This window comes from Bos mutus, chromosome 9 (genome assembly GCF_027580195.1).
Source record: "Bos mutus isolate GX-2022 chromosome 9, NWIPB_WYAK_1.1, whole genome shotgun sequence".
NCBI classification, from domain to species: Eukaryota; Metazoa; Chordata; class Mammalia; order Artiodactyla; family Bovidae; genus Bos; species Bos mutus.
This window is the reverse complement of record NC_091625.1, coordinates 72,101,141-72,124,010: the sequence shown is the minus strand read 5'-3', so window position 1 is coordinate 72,124,010 and position 22,870 is coordinate 72,101,141. Positions and strand designations below refer to the sequence as shown.

Genomic DNA, 22,870 nt, shown 5'->3' with positions numbered 1-22,870 from the left:
AGTTCCCAAATCTATCTACTTGACATCTTCGGTTATAATGTCCATAGGCATCTCTAATTTAACATGACCTGCACAGAACTCTGGATTCCCAGTACCATTGACTACCCTTCTTATATTTCCTCCACAAGTCTTTTGCTTGGGGGAACCTCTGAGGCCACAGGCTTAGGACTCATCCTAAGTGTAAGGAACAGTGTAATGTTCCTTACACTGTCAGTCTTGTTAGCTGTGAACATGCGAATATACACTTTCTACCAGTACTATTCTAACTCCAAGCCACCATCTTTTATCTGGACTAACCTCCAAACTAGTCCTCTTTCAACTTCTACCTTCTGCAGTCCATCCTCCATACAGCAGCTAGATGGATCTTTTAAAAATATGTCGTTCTTCAGCTCAAAATCCTACTACATTTCAAATAAAATTCATGCTTCTTAATTATGGCTGCTACCTACCCCTCCGGCCTCACCTGTCATTCACATACTCGCCATGTTCTAGCCATGCTGGACTGTCCGTAACATGGTCCTTAGCTGCAGTCCTTCACATGGTTTCCTCCCTAACTTCTCTCCAGTTTCTGACCAAACGTCACCTCATCTTTGGAGATGCCAGCAGTATGACAGAGTCCTCCACATCCCCACTAAGTCATTCTTTTCCCCTTTCTTGGTTTACTTTTCTCATTACACTCTTACTAGCTGAAATCATATGCTTATGTGCTTGTCTCCTTTGTTAAGATGTAAGATCCTTGAAAGCAAGGTCTTTATCTACTCCAACCACAGAACACCTGGAATGTTGTAGCCACTCAACGAACTGGATAAACCATAGGACAGTATATTTAAGGGGAGAGAAAGGTTCAAAGGTGGTCTTTTTAAAAGTAAACATAAAATATTGGAGCATGTTTCTATGCTGATGGAAATAATCTTGTAGAAATGAATTTGTTAAAGCAGGAGCAAGAGAATAATGCAGAAAGCAGAATGTGTAGACACAAATATAGGCATATTGGTAACCAGTCTGAGAAAAGGGGGGAAAAAATAAGAGGATCTTGGTTGTAATCTCCACTCATTCTACGTAAGACTACCCTTGGAATCCTTCCTTGCAGACAGGAATGCCATGGTTGTTCTGAGAAGACACCCCACCTTACCCTTTGCATGAGATCGATCAAAGGTCTGTGGTGCCCAGAATTTCGTGACACATGGAAACTTTGCAATAAACATTGGTCTTTTTTGCACAGCTAAAACATTAAAGCCCCAGGGTGATTTTAAAAAATGATAGCCTGCACATTTTTTCCCCTCAAATACTGTAAATTAAGAATGACATTTTCATTAGTGCCTCTTTCTCTTTCAGGAACTATGTGAAAAACAACATTTGTTTTATGAGTCATCACCGGGAGGAATTAGTGCCAAAACAGCTTCAAAAAAGAAAACCCCAAGAGCAGTTCTTGGAGTCTAAAAAGCTAAGGGGTAAGGGACAGCCAAGGCAGCTTTCTTCAGAGGTCTAATGGCCTCAAAACTCAAGTGTTGATACAGAGAGTACTTACGGTGTCTTCCTATCAATATGTGTTAGCCACGCCTGTGTTTTCTTTTCAGTGTCATAGAGCTAGTTTACAAAGGATACCCTGAAATTATAGTCTTTACTCATTACCCCACCCCCCAAAGGAGCCATGAAAGGTATTTGAGGAACAAGGTCCCAAGTGGTCTCTTTCTTACTCTGAGCAGGACACCAGGATAAAAATAATACCAGCTGGTTCAGTATTTTCCACCTTCTTCACAGAGGAGCCTTTGAAAGATGATGAACTAGTGATGAGAGCAACTTTTATCTTAAGCTTTGTTATGCACAGAGGCCTGTTGCGGCTTTATTATTCAGACACATAAGTTGTCCGAACATAAGCTTGCAGTTCTTTGCCTACCAAGACACTCCCCACACTAGGTCTTGTGTAAAAAAGAACCAAGACACAATACAGACAATTGCACACATGTTCTAGGTTAGGATGGGGTCCTGGTTAGGACTTCAGTGATCATCTCTAATTATAGTTCAACAACTATAAGGATTATCCATCTTATTTTATGAATCATGAACTACAATGTAATTCAAAATACTCTTTTATGAATTTGATGTTAGTATTACCAAGTATTAAAAAAGAAACAACTCTGCAATAGTTGAGAAAGATAAGCATTTTTCTATCCATTAAAAAATATATGAGTAGAAAGGATACTTTCAAAATCGTGGGATCATATTTATTTAGTAGTAGTTGTTAGTAAACATGAGAAAAGGAGTCAGGTCATTAGGTTATTTATCCAAATCTGTAAGTAATTAGGTTTGAGTTACTAAGTTAAGCTTGCACACGTCTCTCTTTGTAAGGCTTTCATGATAACTTAGATCCATAGTTTCCTGCAGTTCTTCACACGCCTCAGGAATATCACTACCTCAAGTTACAGCCTATGGGCTATAATTGATGCTGACTTTCAGATGCTTGAGACATAATAAATGACATCTGGACATTGGGACAATTCCCTCACTATGTTCTTTTCTATGATGAAACAGATCACTGACTGTACCAAAAACTTGGGTTTTCACCCACACAGTAATGGACTGCTCTTTTCTGTACTGCACCAGTTGAATTTTAAGATGTGGGGAGGCATTTTACCAACACATTTTGGTACACTAGAAAATCTACAATAAAAAATCTCAAACCATTTATGCAATAATCCATTAAATGACTTAAGCTATGGGAAACACACACAAAATATATTGAACAACCTAAGTTGAAAAAGAATACAAAAATATGATTACCCTGAAGAAAAGAGAATCCTCAGAGTCAAAAGCCCTTTTCAATTAGCCTGAAATTTTTGTATTGGCCCGTAACAAACTGTCCCAGTTTGATATAAGGAAGTAAGATCTACTGCAGCCCTTTATAATGAAATGGTCAGACTTCAGCCTCTGTAAGCAACAGTAAAACTGTATTATCAGAAACTCAGGAGAATGACTAAAAGCCCTGGTGCTGAAAAACACTATCTACATTAAAATTGGCAGGGGAACTTATGAAGAAAGATCTGCAACCTCCATTCTGCACAGTACATTTCGCACGCAAGTTAGAGCATGCATTGTTCATTTGTTCTGGAAGAAGGGAAAGTATGTTCTGTAGAGGTAATCGATTGAAGAAATTTATTAAGAACCTTCAGTGGAATTATATGCTGACAGTAAAAAAGGTCAAGACAGGTAATTAATCAGTATGATGTTTTTTTCTTTGCCAAGCATCACAGATTGTAAGATACTAACAAAACTGTTAAACTGTGCAAGTTCAAACACTGTATCCATTAGCTATTTCATGGCTTAGCCATGCATTATCAATGGGCAGGAAACTGTTTATAAACTTAGTAGGTTTATCATTAAGTGATTTCAACTTCAGTATCTTAAACATTCTATTTTTCTTTTATTATTCAGAATCTGTAATGAAACAATTCTATTTTCAAGCTAATTTTTACCCAATACAACCCCAACTACAGCATTTTCACTTTCAAAAATAAAAAAGGGGGAATACTTACACTTTTTATGTATATATTTACAGTTTTTATTTATAAAAAAAATGTACAGCACTTGTGAAAAGCCAGAAGACATCAGACACACTCATTTCTTACCAGCTTTAAGTCTAGTGGGTCACACCCATGGCACTTTGCCAGGCGACACGCGAGCAGCAGCCCTGAAACCAGACCAGTCGGATTGTCTTTCTTCCACTTTTCTGAGAAGGCGTTTTGATGAGCTACTGATCTACCTAGTTTTCAAGTCACTCCAATACTGAAAAATCTTAGAGCATTTGGATCTGCATCTTGGCTATATCATCATGTTCCCCTCCAGCCCTCCTTCTCTTTTTCTTTTTCTGTGAACACTGCAGAACAGGAGATCACTTAATTACTGTTAATTAAGTTTAAGTGAAAACTCAAATTTTTCAAACAGTCTGCCCAGAACCTATCATTTTCATTGAATTTTATTCTGTATATATTTTATGAGGCTACCTAAACACAAACGTAAAAAGTGAGAAAGAAGTCTGAAAATCACAATTAAGTCTCTGCCAAGAGAGAAAATATAAAAGTTAGCCCTTGCCTCCAACTTATGAAGAGTCAGAGGAAGGGCAGGGGAAGGTATTGAGAAGACAAAGATAAACATAAAATAATATGCATTGTTCAGTACAGTTTTCAAGATTTTAGAACATGGTCGGGAAAATGTACTAGAATATAGAGGTTAAAGTGTTCCAATTTTTCACAAAGGTTCCAAAACATTTTGGAAATTCAAGGTTTTAGTGGAAGACTATGTTGTATTATTATCTCTGTTAATGTTAACTGAGAACTAATATGATTCTCCACTTAGTTTTATTTCTAGGTAAAATCATTCTTAGTTAATACTCAATTGGTCGAGCACCACTACAGCTTGATACTGTTATTACCATTCCCGGGCTCATGGGTGAGCCAGAGTCACTGGTTCACAAATGCGTATTTCCTGTTAACTTTAAAGGTGCAATCCCATGTATTGAATAGTCACTCTTTAGCTTCATTCAATAAGACACAGCAAGGGGAAAGACTTATCTTGCAAAATGGCTTTCAAGTTCAAGTTGAACTGCAGTATTAATATAGTCACACTGGGGCACTTCTTGTTAAAACAGCACGTTTCAACTTCTGACAAGACTCCTAATATACAGCCTTGAGTATCAACCTCAGATTATTCTTTTCCTATAACCAGAGTTGAGTCTTTCCAGAATAACACAGGTACACATGAGGTACAGCCCACCACAGCTTTTCTTGTATTTACCTTGTAGGTAATAAGAGGTTTCTTTTTTTAAAACTACAACTCTGCAACTTTTAAAAGATGGTTAACATTTTCTACCATGTTAAATTAGCAACATAAAACATTATGCTTAATCTATAAAGTTCTACTCTGGTTCCCTACAATTTATATACAGGTTTTCATTTCTAATCTTCAAGAAAAAAAAAATTCCTATTTGATATTTGGTAACAGAGCATTAAAAGATACTATACACATATGGCATATTTACAAAATACACTTCAAAACGAAGCTGACACACTTTAGCAAAAGTCTAAGCTTGCATAGATTAAAAAAAAGAATTATGAATACAATTTTTGTTAAAATAGAAAAATGGGGAATAAAAGTTATAGAATGGATATGAAGAGAGATCTTTTCCAAACTTTTATTTGTGCACATTCAATTGAAAAAGGTAACTTTTACAGGTTCTTTGGTGCCCATATTCAGCATACAAAAATGTAAAAGACTATTCACAAATAAAACACATTAGCTCAAACTGGAAAAAAATAATGACAACAACAAAACGATCTGCGGTAGTGCACACGGTGACAGCTCTGCTCACGGGGACATGAAAATTACTGCGAAAATAAATAGAAATGTCCTTTTGTAAAAGCAGCAATGTCATGTCTTGTAAACTTCCTTTTTATATTACAGCAAGGTTTGAAATAAAATCCAAAGGGCCTGGAGCTTACACTGTAGCCGTGAAAGAATAAAAGAGTCTATTTCCTCAGTTACTGTTGGTCCGGTTTTCCTTTTGAGTCCAATGTGCAGCAGGTTTTAAAAGGTGCTCAGTTAAGGATTCTAACCAATTAAGTGGTGAATTATAAAATCTCTTTCCTGCTTTCAAACACAAATGGGTAAATCTGTTCCACAGCAGTAGCAACAGCCTTTACATTGGGTCCTGCAACAACACAATGGAGGAAGAGGTGAGAAGAGGCAGAAGAAAACTAGGAAAAGCTGATTTCCCAGAAGTACAAAGAACTGAGTACTTTAGAATATCAGGTTGTTCTTTTAAAAATCTACACTTATATAACTGTACACATAGTAAGAACCAAGAAATACAACTTTTTACGAACAATTAAAGGGAATCAAACATAAAATGATGTTATTCATCTTGGTTTGGGCACCATTGTGAAAATAAAGTATATTAAACACACACACATACAAAGTCACAGAACAAATACGAATTGCTAAAATATGCTCATTAAAGGAAGGGAAAACAAACGGAACTAGACAACTATTAATAATATTATCCTTTTGGTCACTGTAGCCTAGCTTCTGGTTAGGCTACGACTAAAGCTCATCACAGGAGTATCAAGGAACCCAGCAGAAGTAAACAAAGCTGCTACCAGAGTTGGGAAACCAGAGGGCTGTTATAAACTGCACAGTCTGAACATCCCCACAGATTTACCACTATCTGGTATTCACATCTTTATTACTAATCTGGTCATTCACCCTTACAGCTTACATCCCTGGTGGCTCAGTGGAAAAGAGCCAATGCAGGAGATGCTAGTTTGATTCTTGAATTGGGAAGATCCCCTGAGAAGGAAATGGCAACCCACTTCAGTATTCTTGGCTGGGAAATCCCATGGACAGAGGAATTTGGCAGGATACAGTTCATGGGGTCCCAAAGAGTCAGACATGACTTAGTGACTGAACAATAACTGCCAATTAAAAACAAAAAAGCACCAGGGGATGGGTGATGTAATATATTTATTAATCCATACAATGCTAAGAATAACTTTAAAATAAGTAAGCTTTCATCTAAATAGGTAAAAATATATATAGAAAAGAAAGTGAAAAATAGTTTCATAAAATCTATTTTGAATAAACACATGTATTTCCCCCCACTAACATTTACACTTACTTTTTGAAAGATCCTAAAAATGTACATATGCATCCACTGGGAACCCTTTCCTGACTCACCTCAGTCCCTCCAGAGACTAGACCTCTGCCTGTCGGGACCACTCAGAATGTGTCCACTGAACCAACAGATCAGAGGGTATTCCAGATGTTAATATATAATGCATAATAGGTAACCAGGTCAATGGTCTTCAGTTTGCCATTGTGTTAATTATCTATTAACTTAATATACATATTTTACATAAGCATTATTTTATTCCATACTTCTTGTTGTTTTGTCACTAAGTCGTGTCTGACTTTTTTGCAACCCCATGGACTATAGCCCACCAGGCTCTTCAGTGCATGGGATTTCCCAGGTAAGAATACTGGAGTGGGTTGCTATGTCCTTCTCCAGGGAATCTTCCCAACCCAGGGATCAAACCGAGTCTCCTGCTTGACAGGCAGATTCTTTACCACTAAGCCACCAGGGAAGCCCAAGTCTATACTTAGCAAGGACTTTATATATTTTAGAACCTCTGTGAAATCTGAGCTCCAAAGTGTACAAACCCAAAGAAGGAAAGAAAGAGACTTGTTCCCCATGATCCTGGCAAGAGCCTTTAAAAGTCTCCAAGGAAGATGTGAAAACCCAAGGATGAATAAAAACTAAAGCCTTTCTATTGAAGGTTTATAGGTATATTTTCCTTTTAAGGATTAATGAAATAAAAAGAAAATTCAAGGACCTAAAGAAATTTTCCTTAATTTTCCCAAAGGTTGGACCTGACTCCAAAGTACTGTCTGCTGCTGCTGCTAAGTTACTTCAGTCATGTCCGACTCTGTGCGACCCCATAGACGGCAGCCCACCAGGCTCCCCCGTCCCTGGGATTCTCCAGGCAAGAACACTGGAGTGGGTTGCCATTTCCTTCTCCAATGCATGAAAGTGAAAAGTGAAAGTGAAGTTGATCAGTTGTGTCCGACCCCCAGCGACCCCATAGACTGCAGCCCTCCAGGCTCCCCCATCCATGGGATTTTCCAGGCAAGAGTACTGGAGTGGGGTGCCATGAACAATTTATAACCACAATACCATTTAAAAAAAATCACCCTGCATGCTAAATGCTACCCTTTGACATCTATGCCTACTCTTTTGAAATCACCTCTTCCAAATAATTAAAAAGACTTGAAAGATATAACAAAATACACATTACAAATAGATACCAATTATATTTGAATATTCTGCTCATGTAAAACCTCTATGAAGTTCATAAAATAGGCTTCTCTTGAGTATTTTAAATGCAACACATCATAAACTTAAAAACAATGTATAAAAACACATACTAGAATATTCTTAATTCCAAACTGAAAACCCAAATGTCCATGGAACAACAGATTCACACACTGGGTACTAAACAGCAATAAGAATGACTGATCCACAACTATGTGGAACAATACAGATGAATCTACTAAGGTAATGAAGAAGATAAAGACGACAGACATAAAACTGTATACATAAGATTTCAAAGTAGTATATAAAAGCAGGTTAAACTCATCTACTGTGTTTGCCAACAAAGGTCTGTAGAGTCAAAGCTATGGTTTTTCCAATAGTCCTGTACAGATGTGAGAGTTGGATCATATGGAAGGCTGAGTGCTGAAGAATTGATGCTTTTGAACTGTGGTGCTGGAGAAGACTCTTGAGAGTCCCCTGGACAGCAAGGAGATCAAACCAGTCAATCCTAAATGAAATTAATCATGAATATTCATCGGAAGGACTGATGCAGAAGCTGAAGCTCCAATACATTGGCCACCTGATGTGAAGAGCCGACTCATTGGAAAAGACTCTGATGCTGGAAAAGAGTGAAGGCAGGAGAAGAAGGGGGCAACAGAGGATGAGATGGTTGGACGGCATCACTGACTCAATGGACATGAGTTTGCGCTAACTCTGGGAAACGGTGAAGAACAGGGAGCCTGGCACGCTGTAGTCCATGGGGTTGCAAAGAGTCAGACATGACGTAGTAGCTGAACAACAACAACTGTGTTAAAAATGAGGAGACTGGCTCTCTGAGGAGGGCAGAGGGAAAAAGCACACTTTATCTCTATTTTGGTATGAACACCTCCTTATCTCATTCAATCCATAATTGACAAGCTTGGTTTCAATAAAATAAAATACCTGTTACTGTGATACTTCCTGTTGAAAAAATCTGTAATGTAGCTCTTAGCGATTTTATCCGATAGCACACAGCAGGATGAAGCTCAGGTTCGTAACTATACCAAAAGAGCCAAAATTCATATAAATATTTATAGACTGACAAGTAATTTCAAATTTGGTAAGTTACGTTGATTCTTTGAAGACCTACCTGGCATGAGGTCTATTGTTCTTTGTGAATTCTGGCAAACGGATTTCAAACGGCATGTTACACACTGCCAAAACGTTAACAACCTTAAAATCTGTAAATATTACCTTTAGGAGAGAAGTAAAACCAATGAATTATTTTGAAACAAACAAAAAAACCTTACTCATCATGGCAATCTTAATTTTAAATCTTAAATTTTAATCCTTAAAAATAAGAGCAAACAAGATAAATAGAAACATTTCAAGTATGGTTTAATATTTGAAGTTACCAGAGACTCCTTAATGCTGTAATTAAAGCGGGGAGGCGGGGAGCTCAAAAACTTTATTAAAAAATAAACAAAGCCTGAGATAACTGCATGAATAAAATAGTACATCTGGGTCTTCTGAATCTTATTTTAAGACTGTACTTTAAACGGGATATTTAATCTACCGGTGTAAGAGGGAGAACGGTGAGGAAACATTAAAGCAGATTCCTCCAAAAAGAGTCAAAATGGAAAAGCTGTCATTTCAAACTCAAAAAGCAGTGGACACTGAGCTCCAAAGGCCAGAATTTTTCTTATACACAGTAAGGTAGAATCACGTTTCTGCAAATTTAGTTAGATGTTTGCTCTTTTCGGGGGACAGAATGAGGAACAGAGTGACAAAACTATGTCTTTAACTCACTGGGATTTCTCGCAACATCTCTAATGTAAAAGAGGCTCCAAGGCTGAAAATAATGTCCTCTCAATATTAATAACTTTAGCCACTTCTGCCAATGTTTTAATGGTTTTACCCTGTTATCCTTTCAACTGTTCCTAGTAAAACCGCAAATCTGGATGAACTAACTATCCTCTAACTCAGCACAGCCACAAAGCAGTGAGAGAAAGTCAAGAGACGTGCCCAGTGGCCCTGCCATCAGTCTCGGCTCTCTACTGTACTCTTGGCCAGCACCAACACCCCCACACCCCCCAGCACCTCGGGGCCTGCTTAGCACCTTCCACCTCAGGGGAGACTGCAGTCATCAGAGAGAAACTTGACCCCCATCCCCTCCCACCCAAATCCCAAACTGCCTAGGCCCATCTCTTTTGCTTTTACTTACTCATCATTTCTAAGTGACCCAGCGAGTCCAGGATACATATTCACTTTATTCAAAGTTATGCCTCCAGAAATTATATTTTATAAGGCTGACCTGCTAGAGATGGTCACCTTACAAGGCTGAGAGCCTGCTAAGCAGTGTGTACATGTCAACAGGGTCCTGTGGCTCTCGCTCATCATCCTGACACAGCATTCTTGTGATGATCAAACACAGATTGTGTGTGTGCAATGTGTGTGTGAGAGTGTGAATGAGAGAGAGAGAGAGAGAGAGAAGTGAAAAATGTAAGGAGTTGTAAAGCAGTTAATGTATAAGGAAACACGTCTCTTTGGGAAAGCAATTTGTGAAAAAGCCAGGATCCCACACAAACATCCACGTGGGCAAAGTCTGCCACTACAGTTTTGAGCTGAAGGACAGAATTACACAACTTAAAAAAAGGTCAATCATAAGAGGGGACTTCTTCAAATCATTAAATAAGATATATATATATATATATAAAATTTACAGAAATAAATTTTTGGATATCTGCAGCTTGGATAGCTTTTGAAAACATTACCTGAAATCCTAGTTTCTGGAGACTACGGGCTAAACGTCTGGCACCAAATTTAGCTTCTTCTTCACTATGGTTTGAAAGAAAGAAAAAGATTATCAGTTACACAGGAAACAAATTGTACACTGAGGAACACAACACACTGTACATGTGATTTTGTTTTCAAGTCTGGAAAAATATCTTTCCCATGAGGGGCAAATTAAAAAGTAAAAACCCAAGTAACATTTACCTTGTTGCTCCAGTGCAAATAATTTTTCCTGAGGACCAAATTGTAGCTGTAATTCTAGGCTTTCTAAGCTTCATTAATACTTTCTGCAAAAAGAAAAGAAAACCAAAAACCCAACAGCTTGGTTAATTTCCACACATGGTTCTACTCTGTGTGGCCATTTTACGTTTAAATACTACTTCAAGCTTACCCAAGACTGAAATAACTGTTCTCCAAACCACCCACTCTGAAATCAAGAACCACACTGAACATAAAGAACATATTAAGTCAAAAGGACATTTAATTAATAAAAAAATTCAAGGCCTGTATATATCTCTCACTATATACTTGAAATCAATGTACTACAAATACACATTCCAACTTCTCACTCTGCTCACATAACTGGAATTTGCAATTTTCATGGATTCTCGAACATGCCAAATTGTGCATGCCTTAGGACCTTGGCATAGCTGTTACTTTCTTCTGGTATTCTCTTCCTTCAGTGTTCTCACTTCATTCAGGTCTCTCACCAGATGTCATCTCTACAGAGACCTTCCCTGACCATTTCACCAAAACACCCATCCCTTCACCCCTCTGTGACTTCTAACCCTGCTTTTCTCTGCTTCATGGTGCTTATTACTTTCTTCTGTGTCTTACAGCTGATATGCCTATTACATATTCATGACTGATGTGCAAATCTTGAATGCAGGAGGAAGTTTGGAGCTGGAGATGTAATTTTAGATTCCTTAGAAATGAAAGGCACTTAAAGCTATGGATTTGGACTAAATTATCTATAGTGTGAGTGTAAATAGGTCAGGGACTAAGATCCAAGATAACATGTGAATTTAAATTTTCATGGCAACTTTTCATTTATGGCAATATTTAAGAAATGGCCATAATATATAAAAGAGTTAAATGTTTTACTGAATATGAAACAAAAAAAGGAATTGGACATTTCTTCTTAATACTCTTGACATTTTGAGTTCCTCTCTTTCTCTGTCATATATTATTAAACTACAAAGCTAGTAAACCTGGGGAGACCCAATTTATCACAGGCTCAAAATAAAATTTGAGCTAAAATAGATTATAAAATTTCTTACCTAAGTGGCTGAGAAACAGAGTTTTTTCTTCATTTAGTTGTCTTTCACTACCAGCTTGTCCATCGACTCAAGACATAAACCTTCCCAGGAATAATGACTTGTCTGCCATATGGCATGCTCAAATTTCAATGCAGCATTAAGCCTGTCCCTCTCTTTTTAGCAGATTATTTACTTCTTTTTAAAAGTGAAGATGGCATTATTGATGAACATGAAAATCTTTAATTGTGACTCACTGAAATTTTTAATTGAATTCATCTGTACTTCATTTCTAGCCTGAAGAACTAATGCAAATTTACCAAGATATACTGGCATGTAATTTTTAGAGCTTCAGCAGGGCCTTCATACCCATTCTTAATTTTTATAATAAATGTATAAGATATTGTCCTCATTCTTTACTTAGTATGTCATTCACAGCACTATACAATTAGGCTATGTAGCACACATGACAAAAATCAGATACTTACTCCAACATCACGCTTATAAATTACGTTTGCTCCCTCTAAAGCAATCTTCCTTAAGTTCAAATGGCATCTTGTTCTAAAAACACATACTACATTTGTAATTAGAATGTCCAGTGCAACATCACTGTCTGCATCCATTGGGGTAGTTTAAAAACTTGGCTTCCCACCACGAAGATCACATCCTGAGAAATAAAAACAAACAAATAATTGAACTCAAATGTTCTGTTACTGTTAATATTTTCGTCACAAGGAATTGAAAACTAAAATGCAAGAAGTAGATCTCTATTTTTTATTTTTCAAATGTTATTCAAATCACGTCCTTTCTTTTCCCCATGAAAAAGGTCACTTTCTAAAAGATAACGTGTCATAGAAAGTCTTTGAAAACCTGAATCTAACTTTTATTCCTTAAAACCAATCAGTAACTTTTACATGCCAGGAACTTGCCAGACTTAACTCTTGCAACTCGCCTTTACAGGCACCACTTTCCAGGTGTGTCACGGCTACGGTGATTCTCCAAACACACCATGTTCAAGGGCTGGACTCTATGCGGTCCCAATGTCCAACCATTAATGGGACTAAAACCCACCTCATACAACTTGAAAGGGCTATATAAAGAATGACCTACTTTTTCTCTATTCTGGTAGGGCCACTGACTTTCTTAAGTTTTAAGACACAGCAATGTTAATAATAACACTCATTAACAGACTTTTTTCATTTACTAGTCATTCATTCATTAATCACTTACTGAAAACCTCTACACACTGAAGAGACTGGAGAAAAACAGAAATAAGGCAAGGCCTTTCGTCCTGAAGCAGCTCACCGGGCTGTGTACGTACGGGGAATCTCTAACAAACAACTGCTCAGCACAATACCACTTTTACCAAGATCCCAACCTTACAGAATGCACATCTTTTCAAAACAATGCCAGGATCATTTCCAAAAGCAAACGAAAATGAGCCCTAGTTTTTACTAAGTACACGATCTAAGTCCGGCTAAAATATTTTCTCTTTGAGTATCCACATCTTAAAAAATAAACAATGGTAATTCAGTTGACCTATCCCACAAAGAGAAAAACCAGAAAATGGTAACAATGCTATTATAATTATCTTTATAATTCCTTGAAGCACAATATGAAAAAGAACTAGTATTCTTTATAAGGATTCAAATTATTATATGACTAAAAAATGAAGCCAAGAGTCCAAATTTAAAAAAAAAATTCTACCTTGTTTTTCTGCCTTTTAGTTTCTGGTAGGACACAATGAGAAGTCAGGTGGAGACTTTTAGCATCTCTGCAGGATCCTACAGCATTGAACTCTGTGTATCATTTGAACCCCAACTTCATTCTATTTTCTTTCTTCTATTTAGTTCAGTCTACCTATCTTTTTGTTTTTCTGTTCTTTGTGCTTGAGCAACCTCAAATGATTCTTGGGTACAAGAGGCGGGGACAGGGGTGGCAGTGGCATCTGAGGGATAGATACATAGGTGGACAGATTAATAAACAGAGGACGGAAGCAGTTATAAGTGGCGATCTTTAAGTGCACACTCAACGTTCGACTCACCACTGACTATTCGGAGGACACGGGCCAATTATACCATCTATCTGTGTCTTGGTTTTCTCACCTATGCCATGAAATGGACAGTGCCTAACAGATAGTGCCATGGGAATTACATAAAATGTATGAAAAGTACTTAACACATAACACATATACTTGGAAAATAGTAACACAAAAAATAACAGTGATTAGGGGTAAAAGTTTAAGTCCAAGTCCACAGGTAGAGCAGAAGTTTCTTAGCCGTCACTTTGCATGATTATATCATAACCCAGATATTGCTCCACTTGCTACTTTCCTATTAGAACTCTGAAATAACTGTGAGGCAGAAGCTCCTGACTGCTCACCCCAACACCCATTTCACCCCTCCTTCACAATGAACAGAACCCAGATGTCTAGCTGGATACATTGTGGCAGGAAAAAAAAAATTCTATACATTTTAGCCTCCCTGGCAACAGACATTCCCCAAGAGGACACAAGCGCTGCACTGTCAAAGAAACGTAAAACACTATGGCTTCATGACTTTTGAGAAGCCTGCTCAGAGGGACCGAATTAACCAGAAGACCCTTTTGCCTTTCTGCTCTTCTTCATTCTTGCTGGATGGAGTCTGGATGTGAGGGCTGGAGTTCAAGAAGCCATTCGGGATCATGAGATGGGCACAGAAGAACAGTAAGAGAAGGAGCCTGTGACCCTGATACTGTGAAACTCCTTGTCACCCCCATCATTTTCTAATTCTAGACTTTATGAATGTGTGGGGGAAATCAATTTCTATTTTAAGCCCTCCTGGTGGACTTTAGCTATATGCAGCCAAATCTAATCCTGACTGATACACATCCCATGATAAGAGGCCACAAAAAGCATGACTTAAAAGAGAAATTACATATTAAGGAACTATGTTGAATTTACCACCTCACACAGACTTTTTACATCAAACAGGCTAAAACAAATGATTCAGATCTCCTACTCTGAGTATTAACTGCTGAACTGTCTGGAAAGACTACAAGGATAACATACAAGGTAAAAATAAGTCAAGAAAGAAGGGGGAATGCAAACTTTGAGAATGCAAAGAAGCCTTGAAATTAATCAAAATTTGATGATAGTTTCCATACATTAGCAACTTAAAATCTAAAAATAAAGTCATGGGCATAGATAAGTTAGGAAGTATTCATATTTTAGATAAGCATCCTAGCAAACGTCTCAGAAGATATATCATTGATTTAAGAGGTTTTAAATCAAGAGTAAAATATGAGAAAGTCATTACTAAGGAAAACAAAGAGGCAGGAATACTACATGAAAACTCCAGATTTTTAAAGCAGTACTAAAAAAAGAGATGCATTTGCAAACAGTTTATCTATCTTGTAAAACAAGAGTAGTACTGAGTATTAAAAAGATTCACTTCTTACAGCTAAGCACTTCATATCACTTTTAAGTAGGATAATTCAAATGGCAATCTAGTGAGAGAGACAAATCTCAATTTCTACAGAGCATCTGACAGCCTATCATAGTCCTTCCAATTCTGAATGAAGCTAAATCATTTATCAATGTGTGAAAAACTCTACCTGAGTAAACTTAACTCTCAGCATTAAAGAGGAATGAATTGATTACCTCTAAAATTAGTTCAGAAGGCTTACATTATTCCTAAAACATACACATAACTTTATTAATTAATTTAAATCACTGCAGATGGTGACTGCAGCCATGAAATTAAAAGACGCTTGCTCCTTGGAAGAAAACTATGACAAACTTAGACAGCATATTAAAAAGCAGAGACATCACTTTGCCTACAAAGCTCTATAAAGTCAAAGCTATGGTTTTTCCAGTAGTTATGTATGGATGTGAGAGTTGGACTATAAAGAAAGCTGAGCACTGAAGAACTGATGCTTTTAAACTGTGGTGTTGGAGAAGACTGTTGAGAGTCCCTTGGACTACAAGGAGATCCAACCAGTCCATCCTAAAGGAGATCAGTCCTGAGTGTTCACTGGAAGGACTGATGTTGAAGCTGAAACTCCAATACTTTGGCCACCTGAAGTGAAGAACTGACACACTGGAAAAGACCCTGATGCTGGGAAAGACTGAAGGCAGGAGGAGAAGGGGACGACAGAGGATGAGATGGTTGGATGGCATCACTGACTTGATGGACACGAGTTTGAGTAAGCTCCAGGAATTGGTGATGGACAGGGAAGCCTGGTGTGCTGTAGTCCATGGGGTTGCAAAGAGTTGAACATGACTGAGCAACTGAACTGAACTTAGTTTTTAATTGAAGGATAACTGCTTTACAGAATTTTGTTGTTTTCTGTTAAACCTCAACATGAATCAGCCATAGGTATACGTATGTCCCCTTCCTCATGAACCTCCCTCCCATCTCCCTCCCACCCCACCCCTCTAGGTTGATATAGAGCTCCTGTTTGAGTTCCCTGAGACATATAGCAAATTCCCATTGGCTATCTATTTTACATATTATAATGTAGTTTCCATGTTACTCTCTCCATACATCTCACCCTCTCCTCTCCTCTCCTCTCCCCATGTCCATAAGTCAGTTCTCTATGTCTGTTTCCCCACTGCTGCCCTGAAAATAAATTCTTTGGTACCATCTTTCTAGATTCCGTATATATGCATTAGTATACGATATTTATCTTTCTCTTTCTGATTCCGTATAATAGGCTCTAGGTTCATCCACCTCATTGGAACTGATTCAACGGTGTTCTTTTTTATGGCTGAGTAATATTCCATTCCAAAAACAATACCCAGCTGTGGATGTGACTGGTGATAGAAGCAAGGTCTGATGCTATTAAGAGCAATATTGCATAGGAACCTGGAATGTCAGGTCCATGAATCAGGGCAAAATGGAAGTGGTCAAACAAGAGATGGCAAGAGTGAATGTTGACATTCTAGGAATCAGCGAACTAAAATGGACTGGAATGGGTGAATTTAACTCAGATGACCATTATATCTACTACTGTGGGCAAGAATCCCTCAGAAGAAATGGAGTAGCCATCATGGTCAACAAAAGAGTCCGAAATGCAGTACTTGGATGCAATCTCAAAAACGACAGAATGATCTCTGTTCATTTCCAAGGCAAACCATTCAATATCACAGTAATCCAAGTCTATGCCCCAACTAGTAACGCTAAACAAGCTGAAGTTGAACGGTTCTATGAAGACCTACAAGACCTTTTAGAACTAACACCCAAAAAAGATGTCCTTTTCATTATAGGGGACTGGAATGCAAAAGTAGGAAGTTAAGAAACACCTGGAGTAACAAGCAAATTTGGCCTTGGAATACGGAATGAAGAAGGGCAAAGACTAATAGAGTTTTGCCAAGAAAATGCACTGGTCATAGCAAACACTCTCTTCCAACAACACAAGAGAAGACTCTACACATGGACATCACCAGATGGTCAACACCAATATCAGATTGATTATATTCTTTGCAGCCAAAGATGGAGAAGCTCTATACAGTCAACAAAAACAAGACCAGGAGCTGACTGTGGCTCAGACCATGAACTCCTTATTGCCAAATTCAGACTGAAATTGAAGAAAGTAGGGAAAACCACTAGACCATTCAGGTATGACCTAAATCAAATCCCTTATGATTATACAGTGGAAGTGAGAAATAGATTTAAGGGCCTAGATCTGATAGAGTGCCTGATGAGGTTCGTGATATTGTACAGCAGACAGGGATCAAGACCATCCCCATGGAAAAGAAATGCAAAAAAGCAAAATGGCTCTCTGGGGAGGCCTTACAAATAGCTGTGAAAAGAAGAGAAGCGAAAAGCAAAGGAGAAAAGGAAAGATACAAGCATCTGAATGCAGAGTTCCAAAGAATAGCAATAAGAGATAAGAAAGCATTCCTCAGCAATCAATGCAAAGAAATAGAGGAAAACAACAGAATAGGAAAGACTAGAGATCTCTTCAAGAAAATTAGAGATACCAAGGGAACATTTCATGCAAAGATGGGCTCGATAAAGGACAGAAATGGTATGGACCTAACAGAAGTAGAAGATATTAAGAAGAGGTGGCAAGAATACACAGAACTGTACAAAAAAGATCTTCACGACCCAGATAATCATGATGCTGTGATCACTCACCTAGAGCCAGACATCCTGGAATGTTAAGTCAAGTGGGCCTTAGAAAGCATCACTACAAACAAAGCTAGTGGAGGTGACGGGATTCCAGTTGAACTGTTTCAAATCCTGAAAGATGATGCTGTGAAAATGCTGCACTCAATATGCCAGCAAATTTGGAAAACTCAGCAGTGGCCACAGGACTGGAAAAGGTCAGTTTTCATTCCCATCCGAAAGAAAGGCAATGCCAAAGAATGCTCAAACTACTGCACAATTGCACTCACCTCACACGCTAGTAAAGTAATGCTCAAAATTCTCCAAGCCAGGCTTCAGCAATATGTGAACTGTGAACTTCCTGATGTTCAAGCTGGTTTTAGAAAAGGCAGAGGAACCAGAGATCAAATTGCCAACATCCGCTGGATCATTGAAAAAGCAAGAGAGTTCCAGAAAAAACATCTATTTCTGCTTTATTGACTATGCCAAAGCCTTTGACTGTGTGGATCACAATAAACTGTGGAAAATTCTGAAAGAGATGGGAATGCCAGACCACCTGACCTGCCTCTTGAGAAATCTGTATTCAGGTCAGGAAGCAACAGTTAGAACTGGACACGGACCAACAGACTGGTTCCAAATAGGAAAAGGAGTACGTCAAGGCTGTATATTGTCACCCTGCTTATTTAACTTCTATGCAGAGTACATCATGAGGAACATTGGACTGGAAGAAACATAAGCTGGAATCAAGATTGCTGGGAGAAATATCAATAATCTCAGATATGCAGGTGACACCACCCTTATGGCAGAAAGTGAAGAGGAACTCAAAAGCCTCTTGATGAAAGTGAAAGTGGAGAGTGAAAAAGTTGGCTTAAAGCTCAACTTTCAGAAAACGAAGATCATGGCATCCGGTCCCATCACTTCTTGGGAAACAGATGTGGAAACAGTGGAAACAGTGTCAGACTTTATTTTTTGGGGCTCCAAAATCACTGCAGATGGTGACTGCAGCCATGAAATTAAAAGCCGCTTACTCCTTGGAAGGAAAGTTATGACCAACCTGGATAGCATATTCAAAAGCAGGGACATTACTTTGCCAACAAAGGTCCATCTAGTCAAGGCTATGGTTTTTCCTGTGGTCATGTATGGATGTGAGAGTTGGATTGTGAAGAAGGCTGAGCGCCGAAGAATTGATGCTTTTGAACTGTGGTGTTGGAGAAGACTCTTTAGAGTCCCTTGGACTGCAAGGAGATCCAACTAGTCCATTCTGAAGCAGATCAGCCCTGGTATTTCTTTGGAAGGAATAATGCTGAAGCTGAAACTCCAGTACTTTGGCCACTTCATATGAAGAGTTGACTCATTGGAAAAGACTCTGATGCTGGGAGGGATTAGGGGCAGGAGGGGAAGGGGACGACAGAGGATGAGATGGCTGGATGGCATCACTGACTCGATGGACGTGAGTCTGAGTGAACTCTGGGAATTGGTGATGGACAGGGAGGCCTGGCGTGCTGCGATTCATGGGGTCGCAAAGAGTCGGATACGACTGAGCGACTGAACTGAACTGAATATTCCATTGTGTATATGTACCACAACTTCTTTATCCACTCATCTGTTGATTGACATCTAGGTTGCTTCCATGTTCTAGCTATTGTAAACAGTGCTGCAAGGAACATTGAGGTCATGTGTCTTTTTCAATTTTGGTTTCCTCAGGGTATATGCTTAGGAGTGGGATTGTTGGGTCATATGGTAGCAGGGCAGGGGGCACTGAATGCAGCAGAGCATGCAGGGGACCTTTGAAGGAAGTTGCTATTATCTTCATTACCTTCACCATAGTTTGCCTTCAGGTCAAAAAAGAGCCAGAGAACACTGCCTCCCTCATCAACAGAAAACTGGATTAAAGATTTACTGATCATGGCCCTGCCCATCAGAGCAAGACCCAGTTTCCCCCTGTCAGTCTCTCCCATCAGGAAGCTTCCATAAGCCTCATTATCCATCAGAGGGCAGACAGAATGAAAATCACAATCACAGAAAACTAATCAAACTGATCACATGGACCACAGGCTTGTCTAATTCAATGAAACCATGAGCCATGCCACGCAGGGCCACCCAAGATGGATGGGTCATGCTGGAGAGTTCTGACAAAATGTGATCCACTGCAGAAGGGAATGGCAAACCGCTTCAGTATTCTTGCCTTGAGAACCCCATGAACAGTATGAAAAGGCAAAGTGATAGGACACTGAAAGAGGAACTCCCCAGGTTGGTAGGTGCCCAAATTGCTACAGGAGATCAGTGGAGAAATAACTCCAGAAAGAATGAAGAGACAGAGCTAAAGCAAAAACAACACCCAGTTGTCGATGTGACTGGTGATGGAAGTAAAGTCCAATGCTGCAAAAAACAATACTGCATAGGAACCTGGAATGTTAGGTCCACGAATCAAGACAAATTGGAAGTGGTGAAACAGGAGATGGAAAGAGTGAACATCGACATTTTAGGAATCAGTGAACTAAAATGGACTGGAATGGGTGAATTTAACTCAGATGATCATTATATCTACTACTGTGGGCAAGAATCCCTTAGAAGAGATGGAGTAGCCATCATAGTTAACAAAAAAAATTCCAAAATGCAGTTCTTTGGTGCAATCTCAAAAATGACGGAATGATCTCTGTTCGTTTCCAAGGCAAACCATTCAATATCACAGTAATCCAAGTCTAGGCTCCAACCAGTAATGCTGAAGAAGCTGAAGTTGAATGGTTCTATGAAGACCTACAAGACCTTCTAGAACTAACACCAAAAAAGGATGTCTTCTTCATCATAGGGGACTGGAATGCAAAATTAGGAAGTCAAGAAACACCTAGAGTAACAGGCAAATTTGGCCTTGGAGTACAGAATGAAGCAGGGCAAAGGCTAACAGAGTTTTCCCAAGAGAAACCACTGGCCATAGCAAACACCCACTTCCAATAACACAAGAAAAGCCTCTATGCATGGACATCACCAGATGATCAATATCAAAATCATACTGACTATATTCTTTGCAGCCAAAGATGATACAGTCCGCAAAAATAAGACTGGGAGCTGACTGTGGCTCAGATCATGAACTCCTTATTGCCAAATTCCAACTTAAATTGAAGAAAGTAGGGAAACCACTGGACCATTCAGGTATGACTTAAATCAAATCCCTTACAATTATACAGTGGAAGTGACAAATAGATTCAAGGGATTAGATCTGCTAGACAGAGTGCCTGAAGAACTATGGACGGAGGTTGGTGATACTGTACAGGAGGCAGTGATCAAGACCATGCCCAAGAAAAAGAAATGCAAGAAGGCAAAATGGCTGTTTAAAGAGGCCTTACAAATTGCTGAGAAAAGAAGAGAAGCTAAAGGCAAAGGAGAAAATGAAAGATATAGCCATTTGAATGCAGAGTTCCAAAGAATAGCAAGGAGAGATAAGAAAGTCTTCCTCAGTGATCAATCCAAAGAAATAGAGGAAAACAATCGAATGGGAAAGACTAGAGATCTCTTCAAGAAAATCAGAGATACCAAGGGAAGATTTCATGCAAAGATGGGCTCGATAAAGAACAGAAATGGTATAGGCCTAACAGAAGCAGAAGATGTTAAGAAGAGGTGATAAGAATACACAGAAGAACTGTACAAAAAAGATTTTCATGACCCAGATAACCACAATGGTGTGATCACTCATCTAGAGCCAGACATCTTGGAATATGAAGTCAGGTGGACCTTAGGAAGCATTACTACGAACAAAGCTAGTGGAGGTGATGGAATTTCAGCTAAGCTATTTCAAATCCTAAAAGATGATGCTGGGAAAGTGCTGCAGTCAATATGCCAGTAAATTTGGAAAACTCAGCAGTGGCCACAGCACTGGAAAAGGTCAGTTTTTATTCCAATCCCAAAGAAAGGCAATGCCAAAGAATGCTCAAACTACTGCACAATTGCACTCATCTTACACGCTAGCAAAGTAATGCTCAAAATCTTCCAAGCCAGGCTTCAACAGTATGTGAATCTTGAACTTCCAGATGTTCAGATTCTAGATTTAAAAGAGGCAGAGGAACCAGAGATCAAATTGCCAACATCCGCTGGACCACATATAAAGTAAGAGAGTTCTAGAAAAATATCTACTTCTGCTTTATTGACTACACCAAAGCCTTTGACTGTGTGGATCACAATAAACTGTGGAAAATGCTTAAAGAGATTGGAATACCAGATCACCTTACCTGCCTCCTGAAAAATCTGTATGCAGGTCAAGAAGCAACAGTTAGAACTGGACATGGGACAACAGACTGGTTCCAAATTGGGAAAGGAGTACATCAGGCTGTATATTGTCACCCTGCTTATTTAACTTATATGCAGAGTACATCATGTGAAATGCCAGGCTGGATGAAGCACAAGCTGGAATCAAGACTGCCGGGAGAAATACCAGTAACTTCAGATATGCAGATGAAACCACCCATGGCAGAAAGCAAAGAACTAAAGAGCTTTTTGATGAAAGTGAAAGAGGAGAGTGAGAAAGTTAGCTTAAAACTCAACATTCAGCAAACTAAGATCATGGCATTTCGTCCCATTCAGTCAGTTCAGTTCAGTTCAGTCACTCAGTCGTGTCCGACTCTGCGACCCCATGAATCGCAGCACGCCAGGCCTCCCTGTCCATCACCAACTCCCGGAGTTCACTCAGACTCACGTCCATCGAGTCAGTGATGCCATCCAGCCATCTCATCCTCTGTCGTCCCCTTCTCCTGCCCCCAATCCCTCCCAGCATCAGAGTCTTTTCCAGTGAGCCAACTCTTCGCATGAGGTGGCCAAAGTACTGGAGTTTCAGCTTCCATTACTTCATGGCGATTAGATGAGGAAACAATGGAAAGAAACAGTGAGTGACTTTA

The 22,870-nt window shown here is 39.0% G+C and overlaps 2 protein-coding genes across 4 annotated transcripts in view; one reads left to right on the top strand and one right to left on the bottom strand.

Moving 5' to 3' along the window:
* Positions 1-16,271, top strand: part of SLC2A12 (solute carrier family 2 member 12) — an 83,405-nt gene extending 67,134 nt beyond the window's left edge. Inside the window, exons 5-6 of one of the 3 annotated variants that reach the window (XM_070376711.1) lie at positions 1,336-1,451; positions 15,611-16,271. In XM_070376711.1, the coding sequence (XP_070232812.1) occupies positions 1,336-1,451; positions 15,611-15,666 (172 nt within the window). In that variant the 3' untranslated portion in view covers positions 15,667-16,271. Of the gene's footprint in view, positions 1-1,335; positions 4,492-7,415; positions 8,800-15,610 lie in introns of those variants that run through there. The other 2 variants (XM_070376712.1, XM_005887744.2) reach the window with 2 other exon arrangements.
* The window catches only part of TBPL1 (TATA-box binding protein like 1), a 38,869-nt gene continuing 21,336 nt past the window's right edge, over positions 5,338-22,870 (bottom strand). Inside the window, exons 2-7 of the mRNA XM_070376713.1 lie at positions 12,381-12,559; positions 10,841-10,923; positions 10,618-10,681; positions 8,994-9,097; positions 8,807-8,901; positions 5,338-5,704 (exon numbers count right to left, since the gene is read on the bottom strand). Of these exons, the coding sequence (XP_070232814.1) occupies positions 5,625-5,704; positions 8,807-8,901; positions 8,994-9,097; positions 10,618-10,681; positions 10,841-10,923; positions 12,381-12,515 (561 nt within the window). The 5' untranslated portion in view covers positions 12,516-12,559 and the 3' untranslated portion in view covers positions 5,338-5,624. The remainder of the gene's footprint in view (positions 5,705-8,806; positions 8,902-8,993; positions 9,098-10,617; positions 10,682-10,840; positions 10,924-12,380; positions 12,560-22,870) is intronic.